This window comes from Dasypus novemcinctus, chromosome 1 (assembly GCF_030445035.2).
Source record: "Dasypus novemcinctus isolate mDasNov1 chromosome 1, mDasNov1.1.hap2, whole genome shotgun sequence".
In the NCBI taxonomy this organism is placed as follows: Eukaryota; Metazoa; Chordata; class Mammalia; order Cingulata; family Dasypodidae; genus Dasypus; species Dasypus novemcinctus.
In genome coordinates this window covers 201738650-201753195 of record NC_080673.1, presented here as the reverse complement: position 1 = coordinate 201753195, position 14546 = coordinate 201738650, and the positions used below count along the sequence as shown (strand labels likewise).

Genomic DNA, 14546 nt, shown 5'->3' with positions numbered 1-14546 from the left:
CTGCAATCTGATGGCGTGGCCTTGTTTGTAGCCCAGGGGAGGCTTTTTTAGCTTTTACTCAAATAAAGTACAGGTTCTGCTACTAAGGGATGATACACAGTAAAAATAACTGGAAGGATACTAGCTGGCATGCAAACAGGGTTTCAACTTTCCCAAGCACTCTAGTTCACAGAGCATGAAAGCAAGGAGGGCGGCCCTGGACCAGGACTGCTCCTGGTGGCCAGGTGACCTCAGGTGAGCACCTGAGCTCCTCAGAGGAGCTTGCTTCTGCATTGGGAAGTAGGAAGGATAAGGGTAACTCTTTCCTTTCCAGCGCATGTTTAGGACAAGACCCAAGCGGGGTTGGCAAAGGCGCAGGGGTGTGCTAAGGGAGGGTGCGGCACTGTGGAGGTGGAATTACGTGCCCAATTGAGACGCGTCGTTCATCTTAATCCACATTCCTGCAGGTGTGAACCCACCATAAGCAGGCCCCTGGAAAATGTTATTTTTCATTGAGGTGGGTCTCCATGTGTATTACCAGAGGCCCCATAGAGAGAACCTGGAAATCAGGGGGCCAGAAAAGAGAGGGCATGGCCACGTGACGGAGGCAGGAACGCAAGGCTAGGGGCCCCGGGGGTGGGCAGCAGGCAGCGCCAGGATGGATGGATCCCCGGGGAAGCACGGCCTGGCCGATACCTCAGTTTTGGACTTCTAGCCTCAAAAGCATGTGCCAATAGCTGCTTGCTGTTTATGGCAGCCCGTTGTGTGATATTTATTACAGCAGCGCAGCCAATCAAGGCAGACATTCCGATTCCAAGAGGAGCCTCCTGCCCAGCCACAGCCGCCCGTGCCTGAGAACTCTCCCGGCCAAGCCCAAGGAGTGGCCGGAGGGACACCCAGCAGGATGGGTTTGCTGAGAATCGGTTTCAGGACCCTGTGGGAGTCACTGTTTGGGGCCGCAGTTCTGAAAACGTGCTGAGCACGCCCAGAGCCACTGCTGGAGGCTGTGACTCAGAGTGGGGAGGTGATTTATAGGCACCAGGCGGTGAACGTCCTTTAAAGTTCTTTAACTGATTCAACCAACCATTTGGAGCAGTGTAGAGTTGGTCATCTGCAGTTAGGCCGGCTTGAATTCAAATCTTGCCCCTGCTCTTTTAATCCGTGCCACGAGGCTAATAAAAGGGCAGAGGCAGGATTTGAATTCAAGTCAGGAGATGCCCAGTTTCTTAAAGCGCAGCCTGTGAAAACACCATTTGTAGCAAAAATTTAATAAGTCACAAACCTGAAGTGAGGCCTCTTGTTGGGTCGCTAGTAGTGGAGTGAAAAGAGCCCGGGGGCTCTGGTGTCACAGCCGAGGACTCGGAGCTCTGTGATGCCCACGAAGGCGCTCGTTTCATTCCCCCTGCTGCCCTCTCCCTCATTTCTCACCCCCTAATTTGCGGGGGGGGGGGGCGCGTTTCTACCCTGCCCCCGCCCGCCTGGCACCCTGTCCCCTTACCTTCTTCAGCAGGGCCACCATGCCCCGGCCCCACGTGGAGGAGTAGTGGACGCGCTCCACCTTGAACATGTGCAGAATCTCGTCGATGGGCGTGGCCGAGTGGATCTCGTAGGGCCTCTGCGAGCAAGGACGACAGGCAGGGTCAGAGAGCCACGTCCGGAAGGCGGCGCGAGCGGGATGCAAGCTGTTCCCCAGAGGGACCGCTGCTTCCCCTTCAGGAAGGGGGCCACTGCTCCTCTCTCACGGCTGAGCAGGGTGGCAGCTGTGTCCAACGAGCTCGCAGACGCAGGCCTGCGCTGCCGTGCAGGGACGGGCGGGTGGCAGTAGGAAGTGAACGGGCACGTGGCTGGTGGGCGGCAGAGGCAGGTGTCACGCCCGCAGCAGAGGCCCAGGGTCGCTGCCCTCAGCCACATTTCCAGCCCCCAGCCCACTGCTCGGGGGGCTTTCCCCACCCAGGCTGAGCCACCCCAGGAGCGGGCAGGGCTGGCAGGGCCAGTGTCCGGGAGTTGCCGGGTGGCAGAGGTGGGGCATCCTCCACCTGCTTTCCTCTCTTCCCCGCAGCGGGGTAAAAGAGCTCGGTTTTGCTCCCATTTCCAAGCTCAGCAGAGCAGTATGCCCGTCGCCGAGGTTGCTCGACATTTCCGTGGCTGGCTCTTGGGTCTAAGCACCTCTGAGCGCTCGGGGAGGCTTTCTGGACCGCGGCCCTGGGCAAGCAGCTTGGAGGGGGTCTGAGCACCACTTCACCCCCCCCCCACTCACCCCCCACCCTCTCTCAGAGCCTCTTCAGACACTGCCAGCTTCCCCTCTGGCTTTGTGTCCAAGATATTTTCAGAGGTGCATCAGGATCAAAATGACACTGGACTAGAAAAAGCCATCATTTCCCACGTGCTTCTGTTGCAACAATGAAGCTGGTCCTGGAGAAATGTCGAGGAACGGATTCCTGATCAATCCACGCAAACGCAGATTTCTCGTGTTCCCACGTGGCAGTGGAATCTGCCCCAAGGCCAGGGGCTTCTGGAAGGTGGGAGAGGAGAGACCAGCACCCACCTCTGTGTCCACAGAGCCCAGGACCGTGTTCTCTGCAGAAGACGTTGGCCTGCAGGGCTGCCTCTGTGCCTTTCCCAGCCATCTTCTCCCGCATTTCTTCATTGCAGGGAAAATGCTCCTTTCTCTCTTACAGTACACAGAGCAAAACCCAAACCTGCGGGCCCCCTAGATGGACAACTTAATACACCTTTAGGTTAGCATTTCTGAATATTTCTTTTTTATTAAAAAATTAAAATTTTTTTTATTTCTCTCCCCTTCCTCCTGGTTGTCTGCTCTCCGTGTCCATTCACTGTGTGTTCTTCTGTGTCTGCTTGCATTATCCTGCAGCACTGGGAAACTGGGTCTCTTTTTATTGTGTCATCTTGCTGCGTCAGCTCTGTGTGTGTGCGGCACCACTCCTGGGCGGGCTACACTTTTTTCACATGTGGCGGCTCTCCTTGCGGGATGCACACCTTGTGCGTGGAGCAACCCTACATGGGGGCACTCCTGTGTGGCACGGCACTCCTTGCATGTGGGCCATGGGCCAGCTTACCAGAGGCCCTGGGGATCAAACCCTGGCCCCTCCATATGGTAGACGGACGCTCTGTCAGTTGAGCCATGAATATTTCTTTAAACGTTCTTGCTAGATGGGAAGTGGAGTAGGGTTCCTGGAAGGAACACTTTAACATTTCCATCTGCTTCTGCATTTGCAAGCCCCCTGGACCCTTTCCTGGTAGTAACAACAAACATAATGAAAAATAACAAGTGCACATCGATTGAGAGTGCTTAGTATGCAATGCCAAACTCACAAAAATTGATGAGTTAGAGAAGGTGAACTCAAACAAGTTAAGCCTACAGCACTATGACCAAACTAGGTCCCGCAGGCCCCCTGCCTCTGGCTGTGGAGGAGCCCAAGTCCTTCTGCAATAATATTGGCAAATATTAAGTCGATATTCCATCTGTTTATGGTAAAGAATTCTATCGATGCTTCGTTCTCACTCCATGTCCTTAGGATGCGTTGACTCAGAAAACCAACTGGCATTTATAAGGGAAAGTAATTACAGGTAGTGCTGGTGAAAGCCATTGTCACAGCAGGGCACTGGCTGTCATTACAGAGGACAGACGTGTCTCTATTCCAGGAAATTCAGCTTCCAAAAAAAAAAAAAGCCAATTTACCAAGACACAGAGGGAAGGAGGAGGAAAAGAACCGCGGTAGACCGTTATTTTGACTGTTAGCACCGGGCTGGCCCTTGGAGACCATTTCGTTTGTTTTTGTTTCCTTTACTCTTTTAACCCAAAATCCCCAGACAGAACAAAGCGGAAAACAGTTCCTCAGGCAATTCAAACCTCCAGAGCTTGGAGAAACTTTCTTTTTTTTGCTGGGAGCCATTGAATCACCTCTGCAGCACCTCGAGTTCCAGGATCACGGCTTGAGAACCAGGGAACAATCCAGGAAGTTCCTTCCTCCATTGGAGGTTAAAGACGAAACCTCGAGGGAGGTACAAAGCCCGGCACCTCCCAGACTTCTGACCCTTGGCACAGAGTCCTGTCTGCTTTGCCAAGAAGATGTCAGTGGTCAGCCCAAAGACAGCCTCCCCCATTTGCTCAGACCACGCCCCCCACAACCACCCCCCTTGAAGTAGGCTGAGCCCACCCACCCACTGGGTGCTAGGTGCAGGGAGCTCAGTTCTGCATTCCAACCGCTAGGTGGCGCTCCACAGACCTCCCCTGCTCATCAGCCTCCCTCTCCCCTAACCTGCTGGGTGTACTCATCCCCAAGGAGCAGGCGCTCTGCAGAGGGTTAAAGGATGCCACCAGGTCAGGGAGGGGGTTGATGGAGAAGCAAAGAAGTTCAAAGTCCTCATGGCTCCGTAGTGGGGGCTTTCAGAACCCCCTCTGGTCCCTCTTGAGACACAATGCCCTGTGCTAAGACCTTGACAGTCAGTATCTCGTGTTACCCTCCTGGTGTCTCTAGGGCAGTGGTTTGCAATGGGGACCATGCTCCTTTCCCCAAGGGGGCATTTAAAAATGCCTGGGGACAGTTTTGGTTGTCACAACTAGGTGGGGGGAGGAGAGCTTGCTGCTGGCATCTAGCGCATGGTGCTAAACAATTATCCATCCCCAGATGTCCGTCGTGCGGAGGTTGAGAACGGTTCCATGGACTTGGCATTGCTATTCCATTGTATAGGCAAGAAACCAGCCTAGAAAGGGGAAATGACTCACCCCAGATCACTCAGAGTTAGGATTTGAAGCTGGAAATATGTGATTCCAAAGCATACATACATTTACGACTTAATCATCACTCTCGCTTCCCTCCCAAATGCCATGCACAGCACTGCACTGCCTGCAGCATAAAGCCAAAAGCATCCCCTGCCCTCCAGGTCCCGTAGAGACAGCCCTCTGTCTGCCTTTCTGATACATGGCCGGGGATGGTCAGATAGAAATGTGAGCTGTGTCCTGCCTCCACTTTCCCTTCCCTATCTGTGCTCACACTGTTCCCTGCTCCAGATCATACATGTCCCAGTTTCAATGTCTCCTCCCTCGGAGATTCTTCCCTGGTCCTCTAACATAAGCCGCCTGTCCCTCTTCTCTGTTTTCTCAGCATTTTTTTCTGCATCCATCTCTCTTGTGCTATTAGAGCCATGCGTATATTGTTTTAACAACAGGAATTCCTTCTGTGTGTGGACACGTGGATCTCTGCTCACACCTTCTCCTTTAGGCCCCACAGTGACAGGTTGGCCTCACTGTCCTCATTTTATTAATGCAGAGGCTGGGGCTCAGGTGAGTTAAACTACTTAGCCCAAATCACAGGTAAGATAAGACTTAATCCAAAGCCCGGGTGGGAGCCCAGGTGTCTGCCCAGGAAGAGCAGCGCCCTGGCTTTACTCAGCCTGTACAACGAGAGCCTATCCCCAGGGTTGGCAGGGCTGTTGACGTGGAAAGCACGCAGGCTTGCCAGCAGACCCCCCAGGAAAGAGACAATGGGGAGGGCAAGAGAGCTGACGTTAACTGAGTTCCCACCATCTATCAGTCAATGTGCTGGGAGGGCACGTCATCAAAATAACTTACTTCTCACAGCAACCCTTTGGAGTTCATAGTATTCTAATTTTTTTTTTCCCAGTTAAAAGCTGAGGATTCTGAGCACTCAGTCTGTTAAAAAGCCTTGTCTAAGATCACAAGGGATACCTCATGGAGCCGGGGTTTGAACCTGTGAGGTTCCTTGCAGGGTTTCCTTCTGTTTTGAGAGGGCAGCTTTCAATTGAGTAAGAGGAAGAATTCTCCAGCCATCAGCATCATCCAAAAACAGAATGGTTTGGAGGGAAGGAGTTCCTCGCATCCTGAAGGAAATCAGGAACAGTAGGGGATCGGCTGTCACGCATGCTATGGTAGTTATTTTTATGTGTTGACCTGGCCAGGCTGCGGTGTCCAGTTATTTGGTCAAACTTTGGCCTTGATGTTGCTGTGAGGGTATTTGTAGAAGTAATTGACTGCAGAGTCAGTTGACTTTGAGTAAAGAAGACCTCTCTCCGTAACGGGTGTGGGCCTCATTGCATCAGCTGAAGGCCTCCAGAGCAAACACCGAGGTTTCCCAGGAAGACATTCTGCCTCAAGACTACATCAACTCTTGCTAGAATTTCCAACCTGCCAGCCTGCCCTGCAAATTTCAGACTTGCCAGGTCCACAACTGCATGAGCTAATTCTTAAAAATAAATAATAGAAATAGAAATATAGTTGGGGATTAACCCATGCCCCCCACAAAAGACCTGCTCAAATCTTAATCTGTTTTCCTGTGGGTGAGAATCCATCTATAAGATGTTATTATTAGTTAAGGTGAGGCCCAAAGATCTAAAGTCCTTCTAAGCAGAGGAAAATGGACTCAGAAGTCAGAGATGCCAGAAACCAATAGGAGCCAGGGAGAAGAGAAAGAAATCACCATGTGATGGAGGATTGCCATCAGCAGAATGCTACCAACTCTGAGAGAAAACCCTAGCCTTCAGCACCATGACACGATAAAGGGTTGTTTACGAAACCAGTGTGTGGGATTTGTCATAGCAGGTCTGGCAAACTAAGTTCTGTCTATCTATCTATCTATCTGTCTGTCTGTCTGTCTGTCTTATTATCCATCTAATCTATCATCCATCCATCAAATTGATTCTGCTTATGGCTGGACTAAAAATCTTTATTTCCTGCCTCTGGTCAGTGGATGGGAGACCTACTTCCTACTTCCTGCTCATATCTCTTCCCATTAACTGTTCTGGCCGGAGGGTGTTGTCAAGGTCCCAGGGTTGAATGCTCTCAAAGGGAACTTCCTTGGGTGGTACTTTCTTGGGTCTTTTCCTTTCACTCAGCAAGCCTATCGTGTTGAATTGAGATTCTAGTTTGGGCTCAGAGAGAAGGAAGGTCCCACTTATGTCTTTGGACTAGACCACGGGCTCCAACCAGGCTTGTCAGATGCCCTGCACTGGGCTTCAAGTTCACTAACGAGTCACGTTCCTCTGCTTGATCCCCTTGCAGAGAGCTTGGTTCCTCTTGGGGACCCTGGGTTCCTGGCCAATCAACTATGTCAATGCCATCAATTTCCCACCCTTCCTTTCTAATTCAGGGCATGCATTTGAAAATTCCCATTATGCATTTCTTTTGTCTTTCAGATCCAAATTTAACATGATGGAAGAACTGTGAGGAGGACTAATTACATCCAAATTTACATAGTTCTGGGATAAATATGAGTGGCTTTCACTATAACTTTTTGATTAAATGTGATTGCTTCCACTAGGAGAAATGGAGAATAAACTACATGCATAAACCTGTTGCCTGTCAGGTCAAAGATTAAGCTAGACAAAAACATCCTGCAGAGAGATTTACATGAGGCACCTTTGCCTTCAGTGCTTTGCTCCCATACTGAGGGCTCTGACCCTTGCTCCCCCCTCCCCCCCCCCCACCGCATTTGCCCATTTGCCTCTTCCTTTTCTATTGATGGTGGCACCTGAGAACTCAGAAGGATTCAAAGCAAAAAAATTATTTTTGGGAGTAGCAGGGACCAAAACATCATTTGACTGTTCTGACCCATGAGAAATAATCTCGGATATACTTTCTGCTGCCGCATTCTGTTGTGCTTAGGGCAACAGCTCACGCAGGTAATTCGTATGATTCCTCACATAGGATAACCCCTCAGGCAAACGACTGCGTCCTCTGGTTTACATAGCATCACGGACCCTGACGATCGTCCTCTGAGAGTGTCTATCAATGGACCAGCAGATAGATGGATAAACCAATCAGGAATACAAAGGACTGTGGGAAATTCTTTCTACTCAGTGCATGAGAAAATGAACGCGTTCATATTTTGTTTTCACTCTAAAAACTTCACGTATGGTAATGATGTGTTTGAGGGACTTGCGGAATGTAATTTTAAGATCAGAGTAGAAAACGGTGTTTGAACTCAAGGGTGATAACAATACTTATTTGCATTCACATAGCATTGACAGTTTCCAAAGTACACTCATCTCTCGTTCATTCAGTCAACATTCAGTCAACACCTATTATACACATGCAGTAAACAAGTCACTGTCTTACCCTCAAGGAGCTCATAACCTAATACCATGTTATAACCTAACACCATGTTATAAGTACAGCAAGTGGGTACACGCTCTGTACTGGGCTCTGCACTGGGCAGTGGAGCTTTAAAGATAAGTAACATACCCCAGTCTAGGGGAAAGTGACCCCGTGATAACTTTTACTCCATGAACTTGACTAAAAAGATATTGTTATCTCTTTACAGGAAAGGGGAAAACAAACTCCTAAATGCTTAAGTGACATCATTTTCAAGGTCTACTTGTATGGAGAAGACATGCCTCAAAATTAGTCTCAATCCTAAATCTTTGTGATTAAATTAAAGTGCAAGTCATTATTTGCCCAATAGCTCCATGAGTCATCTTCAGCTACTATATTTAAGTGAACCAAAACAAAAACAGGTATGGAACTCCCCACTTTTATAGGGCACTGTGTTGAGGATGAAGGGAAGATATGGCAGAGAAAAAAGAAAAAAGCAGCCTAGCCTTTATTCTTGAAGAGCTTAGAATCAAGGCGGACAAGGGTCGCAGCTGCATCGTGGTGTGGGTAGAGAGAGGACAGCATTAGCACATGGGCTTCTGGGTTTGACCTGCCCCTAATTGGCTAGCGACCTTTGAACATCAGTTTACCCATCTGTACAAGGGGCGGAGGTGGAGGTAGACCAGAAGTCTCCTCAGGGCCCCTTTAATGCACAGGGTCCTTCGGGGTGGCATGGTTATTGGTCTGGGGCTCCTCCTCCAGTGCTCCTCCCTGGCATGGGGCACTACCCGCCCAGCGGCTTGCTCTGCCCACAGCCCCCAGGCCTCCCCGCTGAGCTCCCATCCCACGACCCTTGGGGTCACTCTTACCCAGCCACGCAGGAGCTCGTAGGCTGTGACGCCCAGGGACCACCAGTCGACCGGGTACGAGTACCCAGGGCCTCCATCCACGTACACCTGGAACACCTCTGGAGCTGCCAAAGAGAACAAAGAGGACATCACGGGATTTGTGTCACTGCCCCCTAGAGAGGGACTCGGGTGGTACAACTCACAGGGCTCCTGGCTGGGATGGACTTTTGGAGAGATGGGTGAAGGAGCCCTGGTGTCTAAAAGCGTAGGCTCTTTGTGGTGCTTTGGAGCTGTGTGTACCCCGGAGAAACCTGTTCTTAAACCGAATCCATGCCTGTGGGTGTGAGCCCATTGCAAGAGGACCTTGTGATGGGGTGACTTCAGGTACCGTGTGGCCCGCTCCAATCAGGACGGGTCTTCATCCTATTACTGGAGTCCTTTATAAGCAGAAGGAAACTCAGAGAGACCGCAAGAGAGCGGGAGCATGCAACGGTGAGAGCCAGAGATTACTATAGAGGGAGGTGCCAGATGTTGAACATCACCAAAACCTGGACGAGAAGGAGAGACCAGGAGATGCCACGTGCACCTTGCTGTGTGACAGGCTCAGGACCAAGCACCCCTGGCAGGCTGCCCCAGGACGCCGCAGTCTTTGGGGAGAAAGCATCGCATTGATGACACCTTGATGGACGCCCAATTCCCATAGTTTAAGCTGAATCATGGCATGGTATTTGCGTGAGCAGCCAAGGAAATGAAAACGCCTTTCTATTATCTAGAGAGGTGGGAGGCTTCTCCCAGGCCCGGGTCTCTTCCAGTGCTGGCCTCTCGCCCTCCTCCACACACGCCCTCCCAGTTGGGGCAGAGGGCACTCCTGATCTGTGCCCCTTCCCCTTCTTTTCCCTTCGGCTGCCCACGGGGGCATGGGAGTCTGTCCTTGAGAAGGACGTTGGTTTGGACTCAACAGGCGAAAGGAGCTGGGCACGTGGGGACCTCTCGAGCCCCCGCCGTCATTTCCTACACCTTAATCAGATCTGCTACCATCCCTTAAGCCATGGTGCTGGTCATTTGATGCCCACGGTCTCACAGATGTCCCCCAATACGTCAGGAATGACAGGATGCACCCAGCCCTACAGACGAGGCATCCACCGAAGCGTCGCCCAGTATCTCGCTGCCTCCAGGAGTTTATAGGTGGCCGAGCTGAGTTGGACCACAGCCTCTGCCTCTCATGGCGCCGTGTGTCTGGAGCACTTTCCCAGCGGGCAGGATGCACTGCTCTGTCCCCAGATCCCCGCTGCCGCTCATGTCTGGCCCCAGCCTACCCTCCAGCCTCTCCCCACCCCATGCCCATCTCCAGCAGTCCTGCTGCCGGAGCCTGGATGTTTCCAGCCGCCTTCTTGGCCGTTCTTCCTTCCATGCTGTGCCCTCTCCTTCTCCTCCTTTGCTACCAACTCTCACCCTTCAGCAGTACCAATATAGTGCTGGGATGGCAGCTGCTACCTTGTGTGCCACCACTGTGTTTTAAGCACTTCGCACAGGCCAGCTCGTGGGCGACCCTGTGCCCCAGTGAACGGGCAGGCCCAGCACACAGTTGTTTTCTTCATGTCATTATGGCCAACTCCTTATGTTCCTGAAAGTGTCCCAGTTTGGATAATAAATGACAGGGTGCCCCTCATGAACTCTGAACTTGACCCCGTGATTATCCACATTTCGTAGAGGAGGAACCTGAACTGGGAAGAGCCCAAGGATGTCGCCCCAGTCCCCAGCCAGCTCCTCTGGTGCTTTGTCTCTGGGGTCCTGCACAGGGTCACCTCCCCCTAAGCCTTCCGCCCCCTCCGCAGTGTCTCCTGCTCCGGCACTAACGAGCCTCCAGCAGGGCCAGGTTCCCCCAGGGCAGGCGCCGGGTCTGGGTGGTGGGAATTTTCTCAGCATCTTCGTGAGGGCACATGGACAACCGGAGGGATGCAGGTAACAGGTGCCATCGGGGAATTTGATTCTTGCTGTCGTGGGAATGCAAGAGAGGCAAGACAGCCTTCCAATGAGGGGCCGGGGAAGGAGGAAGGAACGTGTGCCCCCCTGGCCAGCACCTTCGCTCTCCCAGGCAGGCGCCCTTCTCACCTGGGGCCGTTGGCGCCGCACGGTGGGCCACCTTCAGCGCCTTCAGCTGGCTTCTGGCCTTAGTTCTGGACGCCTCGGGCTCATCCGCCTTGACCTCACACCCCAGCCTGGCCCCCGTCTTCCCTGGGACTCTGCCTCTCCGCCCCTCACCTGAGGGGCCACACCTGAGCCCTGGCCCTGCGCTGACCCCCTGCGACCTTCTTCCAGCATCTAGGCTGGTGAATTATCAGCCAAAGAGGTGCTGATGCTGAGTACCGCGAGTCTGCTGGCCTTTATAAAGCGTATGCATGTGGGGTAAAAGCTTACAGTTACAAGGCCCTAAAGAGCCCAACTCAAGCCTGCTTTCTCACCAAAGTCAGCTGCCACCTGTTGAAGCAAGGTGGGGGTGATCTGGGCCTGGCCTCCCCTTCCTTCTTCCTCTTTTTTTGTTTTTTTGTTTTGTCTTTATTTATTTTTTAATGTTACATTAAAAAATTATGAGGTCCCCATATACCCCCTCCTCCCTCCCCCCACTCCTCCCATAACAACAATCTCCTCCATCATCATGAGACATTCATTGGATTTGGTGAATACATCTCTAAGCACCGCTGCACCTCATGGTCAATGGTCCACACCATAGCCCACACTCTCCCCCAGTCCACCCAGTGGGCCATGGGAGGACATACAATGTCCAGTAACTGTCCCTGCAGCACCACCCAGGACACCTCCAAGTCCTGAAAATGCTCCCACATCACATCTCTTCTTCCCACTCCCTACCCTCAGCAACTACCGTGGCCACTTTCTCCACATCAATGCTACATTTACTTCCATCACTAATCACAATAGTTCCAGAGTAGAACATCAGTAAGTCCACTCTAATCCATACTCTATTCCTCCAGCCTGTGGGCCCTGGGATGGTGATCTCCACTCCACCCTATATCGAGAGGGGGCTTAGATCCCACATGCATGATGGGCGCAATTCTCCTGCTTGCAGTTGTAGGCACTCTTGGCTCCCTGGTGTGGTGGTTGACCTTCTTCACCTCCCTGTTAGCTGGCTGGAGGTAAGTCCAATAAAGCAGAGGGTAGGAGCTGCAAGTCTGTGCAAATGACTTTTGACATTTATCTTATATTACGCTACTTTGCTAAACATATTTATTGAAATGGAAGAAGTCCAAGGACATCAACCTTCTTCCTCTTAAGGCTCCGTGGGCCCAGCTTCTTTCCATCCCAGCTGCAGGCGGCCACGGGCTCCTCTCTCCAGGCCTTACCAGCTCGGCTGCTCCATTCTCTCCAGCTGCAAACTATCAGGCTCATCTTTCCTGGGGCCCCAGGATCAGACCTGATAGAGCCCTCACCTCTTCTGTGCATCTTCTTCTGTGAGTCTTTTTGAGGGAGCTTCTGTTTATCTGAGCCCACCAATAGGGCAGGGACTCAACCCTGATCACACCTGCTGACGGGGTCAAATCAAGACCCTAATCTTAACAGGTAATTTAATTAAAGGCTTCTCAGGTGAATCTAATACACTCAAAGGGGCTCACACCAGAGGAACTGACTGATCTACAAACATGATCCTCCTCTTTTTGGGGGGTTATAGATAATTGCACACTGCCATCGGCAGGTAGACGTCACAGCAGTCTGCCGAGGTCCTGAGGCCCCCTCTCTGCAGCCCCCTTCCGTGGGTTTTATCCTAAACATGTTTGCATCACTTCTTTGAGTGGCATCTGGACAGGATGAGAAAAGAACTCGACACGAGCCTTGGAGGATGGGTAAGAGGCCAATCAATAAATGTGGCTTGTCCTGGGATCAGACAGATGCAGAGAAATGGTGGCACCAACATTCAGTGAGCCTGTGTATGTCCTGGAGCTGAGCCAGGTGCTGCGCGGGCCCTCTCACTCAACAGACCAGGGGGGTGCTGTTGATTCCACTAGTGGAGAGGAAATGGGTTTGGAGAGGTTCAGTCAGTCTCTCAAGGTCACAGAGCTGGATATGAACCCAGCTCTCATGAGAGCAAAACCCATCTTTTTTTCACATAGCCGCGAGGTCCCTGGCCTCAGTAAGCCACCAGTGGGCTGCAAAGCAGCTGCAGGCAGTTCCAGGAAACACCACCGGCTGCAGGCAGTCCAGGCAACACCACCAGCCAGCTTCAAAGCAGGCTGCAGGCACTCCAGGAAACACCACCAGCCAGCCACAAAGCAGGCTGCAGGCAGTCCAGGAAACACCACCAGCGGGCTGCAAAGCAGGCTGCGGGCAGTCCAGGAAACACCAGCATTGGCTGCACAGCAGGCTGCAGGCAGTCCTGGAAGCAGGTGGGAGGCAGGCAGGTGCATCCCAAGTGTTCTGTGAAGGGCTGCCCCCGAGGCGAGAAGCCAGGGCAGGTCCCTAGAGGAGACGATTCCATGGAGCACGAGTCAGGCCGACACTTAGCCCAGGGGAGGGGAAGGCAGGCGAGGACGGAGAGCGGGGTGGGGGAAAGCTCAGAGTTAGGACGATGAAGTGGAACCCAGAGGGCTCAAGAAGCTTCATGAATGTCCCTCTGAGGGTTGCACCAGCACCCAGGCCTGGCGTCCGGAGAACGGGACACCCAGGGGTGTCTGTGCCCTGTGCTGGCTCAAGAGCCTTCCTTCAGCCATGGCGATACCTCGACCTGGTGTGAGGAGGCCCAGGCGTGGTGGGGCCATCCTCTATGGGGGACGCGTTTGTCCCTGGGGTCCCTGGTGCTGCCCACTCCCTAAGGCACTGAGCAGTGGGCACCCTCCTTGCCTTACCACCCACCTGGCTAGCCCAGCGGCACCTCCCAAGGTCTAACTGCTCACACTGGCTTCCAGGGAAAACGTGTGCAATGTAGTTTATTTCCAGCAAATTAATTTGCAGACCTAATGCCATTTTATAGTCATCAGAGCAGCCAAAATCTGTCCCAGGGATCCACGATAGGCCTTGATTAAAGACATCTCGACTCAGTCGTCAGACTGGCCTTCAGTCAGTGGAAGGGCCAAACTGAGGCAGGCGAGGGAGGACGGGATGCTTAGGTTTTGGCTGCTGGGATGGCCTAATGATATTCTCCATTTGCTTGGTGCTTTACGAAGTACTTTCACCCACAGGCTCTCATTTCCTCTTCACAACAGTTCCCCGGGCCTTGAGACCACGGGACACATTTGACAGATGAAGCTCAGAGAGGTACCGCGGCTTCAAGAAAGTCACCCAGCGAAGAAGTGCAACGCTGAGCTGTCCCTTTCCCTTGGGCTGCATCCTTATTTGAAATAAAGTTCGGATCTTTCCTTGAGGTACGAGAACATGCTCAGGACCACGAGGGGAAAGCCAGGGTTGGGGACTTGAGATGTCCCTTTAAGGGCCTTGACCCTTAGAGAGTGTCTTAGATTCCTGGAGCTGCCCTAACAAATGACTACGATTTGGGTAGCTCAGCACACAGGAGCGCTGTCTCCCAGGTCAGCACCCAGGTGTGGCCCGGCCACTCCCACTGAAGCCTGCCTGGAGGGTTCCCCTTGACCGGGAACGTCTGGCCTCCGGTACTGTGACAGAATCCGGTTCTGTGGCTACAA

At 52.5% G+C, this 14546-nt stretch overlaps 1 protein-coding gene across 1 annotated transcript in view; it reads right to left on the bottom strand.

Annotated features, from left to right (window-relative positions):
- Window positions 1-14546, bottom strand: part of STK32B (serine/threonine kinase 32B) — a 441860-nt gene that overhangs the window by 25235 nt on the left and 402079 nt on the right. The window contains exons 7-8 of the mRNA XM_058301185.2: window positions 8920-9023; window positions 1478-1594 (exon numbers count right to left, since the gene is read on the bottom strand). Of these exons, the coding sequence (XP_058157168.1) occupies window positions 1478-1594; window positions 8920-9023 (221 nt within the window). The remainder of the gene's footprint in view (window positions 1-1477; window positions 1595-8919; window positions 9024-14546) is intronic.